The 16,840-nt window shown below is 40.7% G+C and overlaps 2 protein-coding genes across 2 annotated transcripts in view; one reads left to right on the top strand and one right to left on the bottom strand.

Moving 5' to 3' along the window:
* Positions 1-16,840, top strand: part of LOC141760402 (uncharacterized) — a 135,931-nt gene that overhangs the window by 20,584 nt on the left and 98,507 nt on the right. The gene's annotated exons all lie outside the window — the stretch shown is intronic.
* LOC141761187 (uncharacterized) overlaps positions 1-16,840 on the bottom strand; it is a 36,256-nt gene that overhangs the window by 1,332 nt on the left and 18,084 nt on the right. The window contains exons 5-10 of the mRNA XM_074624517.1: positions 13,828-13,950; positions 9,624-10,237; positions 9,275-9,359; positions 5,521-5,582; positions 4,778-5,002; positions 3,892-4,015 (exon numbers count right to left, since the gene is read on the bottom strand). Of these exons, the coding sequence (XP_074480618.1) occupies positions 3,892-4,015; positions 4,778-5,002; positions 5,521-5,582; positions 9,275-9,359; positions 9,624-10,237; positions 13,828-13,950 (1,233 nt within the window). The remainder of the gene's footprint in view (positions 1-3,891; positions 4,016-4,777; positions 5,003-5,520; positions 5,583-9,274; positions 9,360-9,623; positions 10,238-13,827; positions 13,951-16,840) is intronic.

Raw genomic sequence — 16,840 nt, 5'->3', positions numbered from 1 at the left:
TCTATAATTTCATTCAATTTCATTTTCTGTTAAGAGAAAAAATTAGAGCATCAAAATATTAAAAAGAGTAATTAGCTGAAATAAGTCATTACCAAATCTCAGTTTCATTTATAAAATATTTTTCTCTCTCCTTTTTGAAAAAAATCCATTATTTAATAAATAATAAATTCTAAAATGCCTCAACTGCGACACCTGCAGGGCAGATGGGAAAGGGCAGCCTGTTTGTGTGAAGTGGTTGTGGGCATCATGGGGTAGAGGAGGACAAGGACCCTCCGTCCTCCCTTAGGGCATGAAATGTTATATCAACTCAATGCATTTAATTTTTTCATGCTTGTCTGTGATTGGCCAAAATACATTAAATGATGCTCCAAGGGCGGATAACCTCCCTTAGCTTCTTACCAATCAACAACCAGCAGAATACAAGATTGATAGCGGATTGGTCCAATCATGATGCCCAAATGTCATCTTCAATTTTCTACCGCTGTGTGTATGTGAGTGGGACCCAGCGGGACAAACTCACTCACCGGACTGGACTGACAGCGGAACTACGGTGGGACTGTCGGCGTCCCGGTCTGACATGTGCTTCTGTAACTTACTTTGCGCACCCCGGACTGGATCCAGGCAACGGACCACTGCACGCGCTGCACGGCATTGAGGATGTTCACACTGTAACGTACTGGGTGCTGCGTCACCGCTCGTTGGACTGACAGAGAATGCAGTGATTTTTTATTAGAAATCTTGTAAGTCGTTGTTTTACTGCTTAATAAGAAAGTAGAGATAAGCCCAACCAAGCTGACTCTCCAGTAGGAAGAATTTGTTTCTCAACACATCTCCAAAATAATAAAAGAGCCACACCTCAAAGAGATTTTCATATGTCATCAAGTCTGGATGCTTCCTCATAAATACCTAATAGTGAATAAGGATGAGGAAGTGAATCACCACATGCAGAAATTAAAAAAGACATTAAGACCTTTGCATTTGTCATTGATCAAACCTCACACTATGGGTTCATCAGAAGGTCCTAACTCGTCATGTAAAAAATCTGAGCGATAGGAGTTAATTTTTTTGTATGAGAAGAAGTTATTTGCAGTTAACATCCAACGGGTAACATCAAATGGCATGGGAGACATATGCGCATCCTGCTAGGAGGTACGAGGACAACGCCAGAGTCCTGGGGATTCAGACCTCGGAAAGCAAGACCTAGCGCTTGAAGGCAACGAAAAGCCTAGGCGGCCACCTCTCCAGCAGGGTAGTCAATAGAACCAGGGGGGTGGTAGCCAAGGCCGCTTCCAGAAACAGACCAGGCCTAGGCAACAAAGTACCTTCCCTCCAAAAAGAAAGGTTTAGTTTGAACGGAACCCCAAGCAAGGAGGTAAATATAACGGTATGGTCCGTGTGGAATGGCCGGTCTTTTTCCGCAAGGGTAACGCCTGACGCATATACACCTCAGTAGTTATTGGGGGCTTTATCAGCACCTTCCTCTGCTTGACTCTAGTTCCGAAATAAGCCTGATGTGTTCCAGCACTTTTGCAGAGGTTGCTAGAGCAATGCTCTCTCTCTGTAAGCTGTTGCAAATTGAAACCTGCAACATAAGCATTACCAGCTACACACAGGATAAGTCGCCCATTACAAAATGCTCTTGGGTTGGCATCACTCTTCAGGAGATGACTCTCTAGCATCCCATTAACATCTGTACTCTTGATACAAAACCCTTGCTTGTTGGTCAGGACCTCTTGAATCGACTGGCCACTCTCATTGACACATTTGGGCTCAGTTTGACGTCCCGAAGCCAGCTGGACACAGTCAACCAGATTCTGTAGTCCCAGGTTAGCGCCGAAAGTCATTCCCTGACCACTGAACCAGCTTCTATGTCTGCCGGCACCAGAGGGGCTCCTGAGCACTGGCGCAGCCAGAAAATAACTTTGGGTGTGCATCAGAAAACTGGGTGTGCCACATGATCCAGACGTGGACTGGGACTGAAATCCAGCCCGGGACTTTAAGATGGAGAGGGTCTTTATGCGATCCCCCAAGGTCATTTTTTGGCAGTTTTAACACTAATACAGCCACCCCAGCTGCCACCTCAGTATATATTTATGAAAAGTAATGGCTGGTCGGAAATTCGCAAGAGTGAAACTCTGATGTCAAGTGAATGCAGCTCCGTTTTCTATCGGCCCCGGCAGCTTTCTGTACAGCCTCTCCAAGACCTGGCCACATGCAATGACTGCTCATGACTTTTTTCCTGCTAACTGTGTGTTTAGGGTTGCCAACTTCCACTAATAGAAATATAAAACGGCTGCTGATGGATAGAGGCGGGTTGTTTTGTTTATTAATAGTAACTCGTTTTACTAATGCTATAACTAAAAATTAATTCTGCATCTGATTTTTGGGTGTGCCAGCTGCCTCTTTGGGTGGCACAGGCGTTGCTACACCACAGCTCTTGAGGTCTCAGTAGGCTACATAACTACGGTACATTTGTGCACAGTAATCAGCATGTAAATGTCTGTCTGGCCTACATATGAGGTGTCTCAACATTTAGGAAAATACTTTTATTGAACATAATAAATGAACTGTTATCAAACAGTGTTAATTTACTTTAATGTAATGACATTTTCAATGATAAAATAACGTACATTCATGACATTTCTTTAAGGGAATCCGATCAAAATAATATAACATAACGTTAATATCTCTGAGGGAATCTGTCAAATTTGTCTTAGAGATTGACAGCTTTTGCGCGTCATAAGGCCCACCTCCAGGATGAAGAAAACAATCGGTGCATGTTCTCATGTTCACCTGCCGATTTCAAGTTTTAAACAAGGATTTGTTGATCACAATGTGGCATTATCAGGGATCGGCGGCTAGAAAGCATTAATGCAGATCTCATGATCGCATATATTTACTGAATATCGGTTCATATTGATTGGTATTAAAACTTCACACTATGATGGTTAAACTGTGTAATTAAGCTGCGGTTCACATGCGTGCCGAACCGTGGGGAAGGGGTGTCCATATGGATCAACTACGGTCCATTACACAACTACTAGTTAACAACAAGCAGAAAGTCATAATAGCTCAAATTACAATGGATAAATGGTTGAAGAGTCCACCCAGAGACGCTGAGGACACAGAGGCGTGTGCGCACCGTCCACACGAAGCATAAAAACAGCACTCGTAGACTCATCATGAGACATTTTGTTATAAAAAAACGTGTGGGGGAAGCCTCTGATGACTCAGGAAATGTGCTGCTTTCTAACCAAGAGTTTAAGCGCTCCTCCGGTTAGTTAGTTATTAGTTTGCTGTCTGTAACGTTACTGTGTGACACTGAAGTTGCAGGACTGTTTTTCCTTCGCCAAATGATAATCTTGAATCCGTGATCAGCATTGATGCTTCATTGTTGACATCTACCCGGTGCTTGTTGTTATAATCGTTGTGCTGACTTCGGGTAAGTGTAAAGATTCTTGTTTATATGCTTTACTCACAGGTGTGTGAATTGACCTGGATATGAAGCGTCTGTACCACAAAATACTATAATGTTAGTTTCTAAAGAGATGAGACGGAGCCCTCTCCTCTCATAAAAACATTCAGCAGCGGTGGTCGTATTTTATCAGCGGTGCTGCTGCTTGCATATAGAGGAAACACTGGTGAGCCTGCAGGTCGTCTCCCCGCGGACCCTCCATTTTTTTCTGCTTTCTACCTTCGGCTTTGTTTTGGTTTTAAAACGGATATGACATCACGTTACTTTACTACACAATAAAAGTGGTAACTTCCCTCAACGTAGTTTTATGGGTAAAAACATCAGTTTTGTGTCATTTAAACAGTAATTTATTCAGTTATTAACTCTTCCTCGAGTCTTTAGTGTTATTATGAAGCCATGAAGTCATGAACACTGACCTGAACATCGGTGGTATCAGAGGACGAGCCTGCTGCTGGTCTTCTGGGGACCTTGTTGCTCCGCTGGTCTGGGTTCTGCTGGTCCTCCTCCATGTCGCTCTTGTAGTGCTCCTGATCCTGGTCTCTGTTTCAGAAAGTGTGATTAGTGTTTTATTTCCTCATTCATTCAGTCCGTATCAAAGGTTTACTGTGTGTCAGATATTAGTTTGTTACTCTGGACTGTCTCAAGTTGCTCTTCTATGTGCTGTCAGTCATTTCTTTGAACATTCAAATATCACACAGCATCAAGTCGCCCTCAGCTCAGAATAAAACCGCTGCATGTCCTTTTTTAAAACACTGTGACTGTGACACTGTCACTGTGACACAGACAGCGGCCAGTCTGCAGCTCTGACTGTGTTTAAATTGACTCCATTTGTTGAAGTAGCTGAAATAAAGTCACTGAATGCTGTTGAGCCAAGATCCAAATAGATGTCTACTAATTAAAATCTACTCTATTGAACCTTTAAATCACCAAACACATTATTACTGGATCAGACTGTGAGCTTACAGTCATGTATCTCTGTCTCTGATGGATAGATGTGATATTGTTCATCTTCAGTTGCTGCTCCTGTGTTTAGTCCCGTCACATTAAAGCTGAATAAATCTATTTAAATGTAATGTAGGCTACAGTCTAATACACAGTCACATTCACCACCTTATCGTCCATTAAGGAAATGTCAGTCTGCTAAAGATGAATTCATGGACAACACTGAATTCAACTTTATTGTGTTATTGACAATTTTCCCTGCTGGGACTTTTTTAAAGAGAAATGTGCACAGTCAGCATATCCATGCATTAATATCTCTACGTGGACTGGATTCAGATGGAGGCTCTGCCTCTTATTTACCTGTTGCCATGGTGAATCGTAGTATCAGAGCTCCATTGATGAAGGCTGTTTTCATCCTCACATTTGATTGAACAAACTCTGATCAGCTGTTCTGGAACCGAACACTTTTCCATCTCAGAGTTTGTTAAAGCTGCTTTCTGAAACGGGCTCCTGGTCCTGGTCTCTGAGATCCAGCAGGTCTCCACTCTGACTGCTGGACTCTGTTGTCCTGGACTCACTACAAATCAAAGCACACAGAGATATTCAGGTCCTGCTGTCTCCTCTGGTTTTACTCCCATCCACGTAGTGCTGATAACATGGTCCATGTTAGCGTGAAAACAGCTGCAGCTCTTCTCTGAGGAATGATCTGGTTTCCATGGAAACTATCAAAGACCACATAGAAAAGCCTCAATGTGTGTGATCTGGTTAAAGAGACAGTTCACAGAGACAGGTTTGGACCAGCTGTTTGGAGAAACGCACTTCCTGTTTACAAATGTTGAGGATGATTGTAGAAACGAAGCAAAGCGACTGAGACAAACTGAGAAACTCCTCTCAAACTGGACTAAAACACAAAGGAACCGGAAGTTCAATCAGATAACACGAGCACACATTAAAGTGAGCTAAGGCTAACGCTAGCAGTTAGCCACACAGCAGCAGGCCGAAGCTAACAGGCTAACTAGCTGTTAGCATCGCAGCTAGCCCAGCGTGCTAACGCTATATTCACTTTGATTTCCGGCTCAAAGAAACATTATTAAAGTGTGTACCTGAGTGTGTGCGGGTTCACCTGCAGCTCTGCCGCCTCGAAACGGACAAAGATGCTCGTCAGCTAACGAAACAACAGCCTGAGATCACAACGAGACAACCACTCTTCCGGTTACAGGTACTTCCGGTCTGGTTTTTCACTTTAAAGTGAAAGAGAGTCGCCACCTGGAGGTCAGGAAGGGAACAACAGGTACACATAGGATTTTATTAATCAACGTTATTTTATTCAGTGGTGGAAATTAACTCAGTACATTTAGTACTTTAGTACTGTACTTAATTCAAGGTACTTTACTTGAGTATTTCCATTTCCTGCTACTTCATATTTCTCCTCCACTACATCTCAGAGGGAAATATTGTACTTTTTACTCCACTACATTTATCTGACAGCTTTAGTTACTTTACAGATGACAGTTTTTCATCCCCTTCCTGTCCAGTGAAAACCACGTATCTCCAGATGTGTTGATGTTGAATGTTTGTGGTAAATTTGTTTTATAGGTCTAGTTGTTGGTATTATTTAAGGGATAATGTACAGCCAGCGGGTCATTGTTGTGAAAGAATCCCCGACAGGGCGATGCTGCACTCTCATCGCCCTGAAGGAGTTTCTTTCACAACAATGACACGCTGGCTGTACATTATCCCACTTATTACACTAAAAGCTGAAGCTCTTATTAGGATTTTACTACAGAAATGAGTCTTGCTTTTCTTTTTGTTTGAAACAGAAACTGGTGGAATCTACCTTTTTACCTGTTATTGACAATGGAGATGTGTTGTATATGAATGCTTCTGCTCATTGACTTTGCATGCTGGATAGCGTGTATCACGGGTCACTGAAATTCATTACAAACTGTCGTTCTTTTACTCACCATTGTGTAATTTACTCTAAAGTGAATTGCTCATCCTTATGTGCTCATCGCCTCAGTCATTGGTATGTGTTTATCTACAAACAGATTCTCTGGGTACAAGTGTTCACTTCAAATTATTGGATTGTTATCAGTAGTCAATGAGGAGAGGGAGCTCATGAATATTAATGAACAGGAGAACCTGATGTCATCGAGCGACACAAACAGAAATGAAACACTTTTAAACACACACAACAAATTACAGACAAGTATTTAGATTTATTAAAGTTTATTAATTCACTTCTGCTTTTAGGGACATTTTAAAATTTCAGTCACAGCTGCTGTGTGGGCTTTAACTACTGATGTCATTTATTATCTGACTGGTGTAAGATAATTATTAATAATGAGTCCAATTAGCTCATGACTTAGTCCTAAAACAATGTTAATGCTGAGAACGCCAATTACAACAGCTCAACAAATATGGATTGATGGAAACAGTTTCAAATGAGGAGTCAAAGCATCTCTTTGTGTTGACTAATTTAATGAAAACATCAAGTGAACAGCTCAGATTATTAAAGCAGCAACCCTGGCAGGATGCAAGTTCAACAGCAACAATCACATTTACTGACTTAACACAATGCAAACAGGCATTACCATGGAAACAAATAATGAACATGTCTTCACCTCAACTGGCGCCATCTTTAACCAATCTGCGTCTCTTTGCTTTCAGTCTGGACAAACCTCAACAGATTCAAAACCACATTCAGTCATAGAAAATAAAAACAGTGAATATAAATGTAAAATAACCATTATTCAATGAAAACCACAGAAAGGATGAAAATATAATGTTGAACTACAAAACAATAAGAACAAGAGAATATGTATGAAGCAGATAAAAACAATAGTGGAATCACATCTGGAATAAATCATTCTAAACTCAAGGCTCAAATACTCTATTTTTGCAGCTTTTGACCATATCTATGGCTGGTTGATTAATAATCAATCATTAATATAAAAATATGTATCTATAATTAATAACTCAATATTATAAATCATAAACCCCGGAATTGTTGCCAAAGGTGAAGGAGAGTGATGGCACTCACCTTCAGCTGTCATACACGATTAGTTTAAAGGGACTGTTTGTAACTTCTTACACGTATAAATCACCCGGGTCGGTGTCCCATGCGCACTGGCGTGTGGCTGCGCTGTTCAGACAAGACTCCAACACAAACTACACGGAAGCACCAAAACCGCAAAGTTCTATCTAGTGAAGCCCGTCTTGCAAAACAGTGTTGGCCGCCTTCGGAGGACGCGGGGGAGACCGTAGCTTTGGTCTCCAGGGCCGGAGTTTCTGCTGTACTCTGCTCCTCTGCCTGCTTGCCTTCACTCAGCTCGCTCCACTCTCACGTGCATGCGCGTACACTCCACACTGCAGAAGAGTTAGTTTAGCTCTGAGAATATGTAGTGAATGTACAGTGGACGTTTGTGCAGAAATAAATGCTGCAGCTCCTCCAGACCAACAGAGGTTTTCTGTGTCTTATGAAGTGACGGAGCTCCGCAGCGAGAAACGTTATCGTCACTGAGCGGGTGCTCATTGAAATTTATCATATGTTAAATATTTTTAGTTTTTATTCCTGGCATATTTTTCCCACTATAGTTCTTTTTTATATTATAATTTTTTTTTATTATTATTGTATGTTTCCATGATATCACTTTATTAAATTGTTGGCTTTTTTCCACAAATAACAGAGCACTGGACAAATAGTGTTTTGAGTTATTTTAGTTTCTTGAGCTGTTTTTGATCACCCCATTGGCCCTGTCCCTTTACCTGTTGTTGTAGCCTCTCAGAAGTTTTACGATTTCAGAACAATTGTGAGATGAATAAAGAGGTTGGGCTTATAGTCTGTTTTGTGAGAATACTGAATGTTGACAGATTTTGCCTGCAGCTCCTACAGACCAACAGAGTATCTTGTGAAGTGATGGGGCTCCACAACGAGAAATGTTATCGTCTCCGACAGGGTGCCGGTGTCTCCCTGTTTCCTCCGACTGCGGTCAGGAGGCTGAAGCAGGAAAAGCCAACACTCAGATCAGCTGTGATTCATGGAGAGACCTTCGTCTGGTCAGCTAACATTACTGCCAAGCAGCTGAAATATAGAGTGATATTGTGGTTTTAGCTGATGTGTGTTGCCACACTGTTTGGAGCAAAGCTCGTTCATGTCTATTTAGAGCGAGCAAGCGCGAGCCCGACGCCTAGTTTCGTTGACTTAACGGCCACAGGTGTCGCTGTTAACAAGCATTTCTGATTTTTACAAACAGTCCCTTTAAGTATCTGAATGAAACCTTATATTCAATTAAATTGGTCAATTTAGGACGCCACCCAATTTAGAAAAAACAGGTAAAAACCTCAAAATGTGATATTAATCAATTGGCTCTCATAATCTCAGGGATGCTACAGAGTTCTTGAGCATAGTGTACAGTCATTCAAGTTTCTTTTATATACACACACATCAAATAATCAAGTTCTTTATGAATTAAATGTTTATTTAACTAACTATATGAATAAACTACTAACACAATATACTGTAAGTGAATAAATGATAAAACAAAGGAAAAAGGAATAGAATGATAAAGAATGAATGAAGGAATACAGTGAATACAACTATGAACATTTATGCAGGGAAGGTTGTGATGCAGTTTCACATTCTAAATTTAGGGATGAGCCTAATCTAGGGTTAAAGCTTATTGATGAATTTCTCAGTTATTCTTATATCTGATATTAACTATCAATTTCTTGAACTTGTTTATTAATTGACTCCAAATTTGTCTAGTAGCCTAATCATCAAAGTCTTACACATCTGAGAATGTATTTATATCACTTGATGTTTCTGATGTGCAGATGGGAGGTTGTTCTGGTTACCAGGAGTGGTAACAGGCTCTGTCTGGACCTCGGCATTCTGGATCTGTTGTATCCCACGGGGCGAACTCGGCTTGAGTCGTTTTTCCTACAGGGCACAGGCCCAGGGAATCGACTACAGTCAAAAGTTTCTGGTCTTTACAAAACAATTCATCCAGAAAATACTCAGCAGATTAATGGATGGTAAAGAAAAAATATATAACAAGAATAAAGGCCATTATGTAGTCGTAGACACAATAACATACATGCTGTTTAGAACACAAAGTTACTGTTGGTCAGACTTCAATGTGGAGAGAAGCTCAGAATAACATCACAGCTATCAGGGCATGGCTGAGGAGAGAAACATGTTCACAACGATGCATTGTGAATACGCTGGTGGGCTTTAAGGGTACTAACCTGAGAAAAAGTTTTACCACATTGGTCACACCAGTACGGTTTCTCTCCAGTGTGAATGCGATGGTGGGCTTTAAGGGTACTACCGTGAGAAAAAGATTTACCACATTGGTCACACCAGTACGGTTTCTCTCCAGTGTGAATGCGCTGGTGGGATTTAAGGGTACTACCGTGAGAAAAGGTTTTACCACATTGGTCACACCAGTACGGTTTCTCTCCAGTGTGAATACGTTGGTGGGCTACAAGGTAACGCTGGCATTGGAATGCTAACTCGCATACATCACAGCTGTAGGGTTTCTCTCCAGTGTGAATGCGTTGATGAGTTTTTAGGGTCCTCTGGCGCTGGAATACTGCACCACATTCATCACAGCTATAGGGTTTCTCTCCAGTGTGAATGCGTTGGTGTTCTTTAAGGTGACTACCATGAGAAAAGGTGTTCCCACATTGGTCGCAGCTGTACGGTTTCTCTCCAGTGTGAACTCTCTCATGAATCTTTAACTTTCCAGATGTTGTGAAGGATTTGTCACAGTGCTGACAGCTGTGACGTTTGAGTCCCCCTCTTCCTCTCCGTTTCTATAGATACAGACAAACATACAGAGAGAGAGAGAGTCAGTGACATGCCATGGTGGAGCGAGCTGTCTAAAACCATAAATAAAATAATATTTAGAACATGTCTGTGAAACATAACCCAGAATGGGCTTCATGCAAAGTTCTCTAAAATCTATCTTATATTTTATTTAAAATTTCTGTTAAGAGATAAAATAAGAGAAAGGTTAAATGTAGAACATCAGCTGTAAAATGTGGTCTTAGAGTCGATTTTAGCAAAAAGATAAAGAAAAATTAATACCTCCTCACCATACTGATATATTCTTGTTATATATTATACTATACCATATGATACCATAGCATATTTTACATTCTAATCAATTCTACGTTATATTGCTGTACTATACTACATACTGTATTATGTTGTAGCGGACTCTAAAGACATAATTCACCATAATCTGTGATTCAACTTAAGCAGTTATATTATGTGCCTTTTCTGTGTTGTTTTTCCTTCACACTGACACAATGACAGTTGATCCCATCAGTGTGTTTCTATGGTAATGTTGTGTCAGTGAACTGAGTAACACCTTTAACGGCTTGTTTTTTAGTGTTAGCTGAGAGAAATAAAAGACACACACCTTTGTGTAGTCAAAGGTAGAAGTTGTTCATCTCTACTTTCCTGCAACTTCTACACTGGTGACTAGGACTCGAGTTTAAGTACATACCGTCGTCGAAAAAAATATGATCGGGGAGGATTAAAATTCATTTTGGGACGAGAGTTGAAAGAAAAATACCAATTACATTAGAATGAGCGGCGATGAAAATGACTGCACGTTTTGTGTAGCGCACCGTTATTATTAAACCATAAACACACACACTGTCAGTGTCCGATCCGTCCCACACGTACGCACAGCACATACTGCTGGCCTCTGATCTCAGGACAGCTGCAGCAGCAACGGAAGATTATTCCCCAGTCAATGAGGTAAACCTTCTAGTTTTAACGTTATCAGTTAGCTAACGTTAGACTGTTTGATGTTCGCGGTACCGTTACAGTGAGTGAGCTGAAGAAAACATTATGTTAACGAGGAGTCAAAACTCCACCACAGCTCAAATCATGTTACTAATGTTGACCACTTATTTTCCTACTTAATCCTCTCTTCGTCCCATTTGGGTAATAAGGCTGCAATGCATTTTGTCCGTACCAACATGCTGCAGGGCCGATTCCAGCTAGCAGGGCTGGTTCCAGCTAGCAGGACCGGTACCAGCTAGCAGGACTGGTTCCAGCCAGCAGGGCTGAATCCAGCTAGCAGGGCCGGTACTAGCTAGCAGGGCTGGTTCCAGATACAATGGTTCCAGATACAATATGAAATGCTCGAGGCTCACCTGTTAAAATCCTTTGAACTTTCTGACGCTGAGCGGGCCGGACAGCTTTCTCTCTAAAAGACCCCGGCGACAGCGAACCATCTGAACCTATGGACAGAATGCTGAATCTCATGGGAGAGCACGACTTCCTTTTCCCCTAACTGTTTCTGCGACAGCGACCCTCTCAAGTACGCGCTGCTCTGGCCAACACCACCATCACTGACTGCCATTGCAGCAGCATCAACCACCGGCCTGTGTTTTTACCACGCAAAGTTTGGTCTCAAATCCAAACTATACCCTGCGGCCAGCGCTCAGTGGCCGTGAGCATCGGTGAGGCAGGCCGGTGACTGTTTATTCAAGACACCATCTCCGTGATGGCTCTAATAATAACAACTATAATAATACTTTCAGATTTATGACTGTGACTGATAAAATGACTGATGTATTTGACTTCAGGACATCTCTGACTACATACAAGCTGAAAATCAAACATTTTTACGGGATTAATTTTGATATTTTCTACAGTAAAAATCCCAAGAAGTGTATGATTCAACTTTTTCCTATGACCTAGTGTTAAAAAAGTTAACAAAAAATCTAATATTGAATAGAAATACTTAAAAATTGCAATACATATTGAATCGGCACCCAAGTATCGGGATAGTATCAAAATCGGGAGTATGGTTATGAATGCTGATGGCAAAAGGTCACATAGCATAAGCGTGGTAAACGAGACAGGGTGCCGACATCAATGACAGTCACGCCAGGAATCCTGTCCCTCTCCACAGGGAGAGAGGGCGCACTGCGTAGCGAGAACTCCACAGCCCCGGGCAGCGGCGAAGTCCAGGTGAGTGGTGCTGTAAAGCTCACGGTCGGCCTATCCAAGCAGACCTCGGTCACGGCACACCGGACGCTGTGCCCGGTGAGGGCCAGCCCACATGTTGAGAAGTGTAAAAATATTTTCGGGTCATTATTGTTAAACTCTGACAAAATTGAAGTTATTGTACTTGGCCCCGAACGCCTTCAAAAACAAATGATCTAATGATATAGTATCTCTAGATGGCATTGCCCAGGCCTCCAGCACCGCCATAAAGAATCTGGGAGTTATCTTTGATCAGTAGGGTTAACGATACGTTTTTAAAACGATACGATACGTATCACTTTCCATTAGGGCTGCACGATTATCGCCAAAATGCTAATCACGATTATTTTCATCAATGTTGAGATCACAATTTTTTATCACGATTACTCATTGATTTTAAAATATACATATATTTAATATAATAAAATAATTTTAAATATTTTAGTGCAATTTCACATTTAAATACACAGAGCGCTGCTTTCTTTTCCATGTTGGGCTACATTCCAACTCTCAAAAACTCTAAATGTTATCCTTTTACTTTGTTATTGTCATCTATAGTGGTTATTTGCATAAAAACACAATTCAAATTATTAGGAAATAAATAATTGTATTTTTATTTTAACATCGGTTTGATTAAAAAAAGTCTTGGCATTAGTACGTCTAATTATTATAATCCGCTTAGAGCTGGTGTTAGGAAGTTAAACAGATCATAATTCTCTCTCTAATATCTATTTTATATTAATGTTAAAACATCTCCTTCAAACAACTGGATTTATTCAAGTTTCTCGCCGAAAACTACATTTTACGAGATTACTATTTTACTCATTTTTTACTGTGACTGTCAAAAAATGGGATATATGAGCCCGCTGAAAACCGTCCAGCTTGGATTAGCTGCTGATTGACGGTCTTCGAGCTGTTAGTTTAGGAAGCGCTTGATTTAAGCAGCTATGAGCGGAGCATTTTAATTTTAATTGCTGGATGCCAAAATCGTACTTGGTGTGGTGTTGCAGTTGCATTTGCTATTTTTTCTGTTCTGTGAAGTGTCTTATTTCACCCAGAATGCATTTCGTGACCAGCTATCTAAGTAAGTCTTACATTAGTCACTCATAGTGAAGCTTTATGCAACAGGTACATTGAAGTTTCTGCAGAAAGTCTGACTTATATTTAAGACAAAGAAGTCTATTGTTATGCTGGCCTCTGGCAAACTTAGAGCTTACCACTTGTAGATGTGAACAGGGCCTTTGATGAGCTCCCCTTCACCACCTCAGCCGCTCCACTCAGACACCAAACAACTATCTGCTCCTCCTGCCCCCCTTTTAACAACAGAATGAGACCACCGAGACTCTTCTTAGTGTCTTTAGTGTCATTATGAAGCCATGAAGTCATGAACACTGACCTGAACATCGGTGGGATCAGAGGACGAGCCTGCTGCTGGTCTTCTTGGGACCTTTTTGAACTGCTGGTCCGGGTTCTGCTGGTCCTCCTCCATTTCACTCTTGTAGTGCTCCTGGTCCTGGTGCCTGTTTCAGAAAGTGTGATTAGTATTTTATTTCCTCATTCATTCAGTCCGTATTGAAGGTTTACTGTGTGTCAGATATTGTTTTTTCACTCTGGACTGTCTAAAGTTACTCTTTTATGTGCCGTCAGTCATTTCTTTGAACATTCAAATATCACACAGCATCAAGACGCCCTCAGCTCAGAATAAAACCTCTGCATGTCCTTCTTCTTTATAACACTGTGACTCTGAACACAGACAACTGTCAGTCTGTTAGAGCAGTTCCACTAAAATGTTTATTGCTCATAATGTGTAATCTCAGTCTAAAGAGTAAAGATCAGTATGAAGCTCAGACACGTAGGATCAATGAATAATGATCTCTATCTGGTCCCACTGATGGAACATGATTCCTCTAATATTGTAGATTATCTGTTCATATTTCTGAGTGAGCAGGATGGTGGTGCAGCTGCAGAATGGAGTTAGAAAGAGACTTTTTTAAATAGGCTGCGTATAGACTGAACGGGTTTTAACAGCATTTCACTGACTGTGTTTAAATTGACAACATTTGTTGAAGTAGCTGAAATAAAGTCACTGAATGCTGTTGAGCCAAGATCCAAATAGATGTCTACTATATAAAATCTACTCTATTGAACCTTTAAATCACCAAACACATTATTACTGGATCAGACTGTGAGCTTACAGTCATGTCTCTCTGTCTCTGATGGATAGATGTGATATTGTTCATCTTCAGTTGCTGCTCCTGTGTTTTGTCCCGTCACATTAAAGCTGAATAAATCTATTTAAATGTAATGTAGGCTACAGTCTAATACACAATCACATTCACCACTTTATCATCCATTAAGGAAATGTCAGTCTGCTAAAAGATGAATTCATGGACAACACTGTTGCACTATCCATGCATTAATATCTCTACGTGGACTGGATTCAGATGGAGGCTCAATGTGTGTGATCTGGTTAAAGAGACAGTTCACAGAGACAGGTTTGGACCAGCTGTTTGGAGAAACGCACTTCCTGTTTACAAATGTTGAGGATGATTGTAGAAACGAAGCAAAGCGACTGAGACAAACTGAGAAACTCCTCTCAAACTGGACTAAAACACAAAGGAACCGGAAGTTCAATCAGATAACACGAGCACACATTAAAGTGAGCTAAGGCTAACGCTAGCAGTTAGCCACACAGCAGCAGGCCGAAGCTAACAGGCGAACTAGCTGTTAGCATCGCAGCTAGCCCAGCGTGCTAACGCTATATTCACTTTGATTTCCGGCTCAAAGAAACATTATTAAAGTGTGTACCTGAGTGTGTGCGGGTTCACCTGCAGCTCTGCCGCCTCGAAACGGACAAATATGCTCGTCAGCTAACGGAACAACTATCCCGCGATCACAACCAGACAACCACACTTCCGGTTAGAAGTACTTCCGGTCTGGTTTTTCAGTTTAAAGTGAAAGAAAGTCTCCACCTGGAGGTCAGGAAGGGAACAACAGGTACACATAGGATTTTCTTAATCAACGTTATTATATTCAGTGGTGGAATGTAACTAAGCCGCTGCCGACTCACATGCAAAGGTATGAGTGTCATTCCTTGCCCTTACCTACTACAGTAGTGAGATCTAGAATTTCCTGATTCAGGCTGGCAACCAGAATTCAACATTTGTGAAGGAAATCTGTGGTTTTACAAGGAGGTACAATGATGAAATCTTGTGTTTGTAAGTTCAGAAAGTATTAATGATGATATCAAATATCCATCTTTGCTGATAATTACGAATAACAGGAGTTCAGGTTAGAACAGGTTGGACTGATCGTTGATGTACTGACTAGGATGAATAAGCACATTGGCATGTAAATACTGCGATTCACAAACCCCTCAGCCAAGTACTGACATGTAGGCAAAATAATTTCATTGTAAAACTTGAAATCTCTCCTATATTCACTGTATTTGCTAACTTACAATGTCGACGTGGATTGTCTGCCGCAGTATATCAAAACCTGCTGTGCTTTTTCTGTATTTCTGTCCATCACGCTGACACTCTCTAATTCTGCTTCTCTCTCTTGCTCCTCCTATATACAGCTAAGGTTGCTGGGAGAGATGGGTTGGGTTTCTACAGTAAAAGGGGGGACATGCCCCTTTCATTACTATGTTTCTAGTTGATTTTCTTACAAAAGTATCTCTGAACATTGTTCTCTGACTCTATAGTCACTAAAGTCCAAATGTGAAATGATCTGAGTTGATAACCACGTTGATCACCTGAGTGCCTTCAGTTGTTACAGTGCACTCACAGACATGCTTCAGGAGTTCAAAGACTTTTTTTGCCAAACACTCTGCTTTTCCATTTAAGTGAAACTAACAAACTCAGAACTCTAAAATGGCTCTTATTGTTGGTTGCAAAGATCTGCAGGCAAAATCTGTCAACATTCAGTATTCTCACAAAACAGACTATAAGCCCAACCTCTTTATTCCTCTCACAATTGTTCTGAAATCGTAAAACTTCTGAGAGGCTACAACAACAGGTAAAGGGACAGGGCCAATGGGGTGATCAAAAACAGCTCAAGAAACTAAAATAACTCAAAACACTATTTGTCCAGTGCTCCGTTATTTGTGGAAAAAAGCCAACAATTTAATAAAGTGATATCATGGAAACATACAATAATAATAAAAAAAAATTATAATATAAAAAAGAACTATAGTGGGAAAAATATGCCAGGAATAAAAACTAAAAGTATTTAACATATGATAAATTTCAATGTTTCAAGGTAAGTCACAACCAAAGCCATCAGATAAATGTAGCAAAATAAAAGTACAATGGCTCCTTAAAATAATAATGGTCAAGCAAAATTATAAAATCTCAGAAAATAAAAAAAATACTAAAGTGAAGAGAAATCTTCTTTTAATCTACTCA

The sequence above is a fragment of the Sebastes fasciatus genome, chromosome 22 (assembly GCF_043250625.1).
Source record: "Sebastes fasciatus isolate fSebFas1 chromosome 22, fSebFas1.pri, whole genome shotgun sequence".
Classification (NCBI taxonomy): domain Eukaryota; kingdom Metazoa; phylum Chordata; class Actinopteri; order Perciformes; family Sebastidae; genus Sebastes; species Sebastes fasciatus.
The sequence above is the reverse complement of the archived record's forward strand: the minus strand, read 5'-3'. Positions and strand labels throughout refer to the sequence as shown.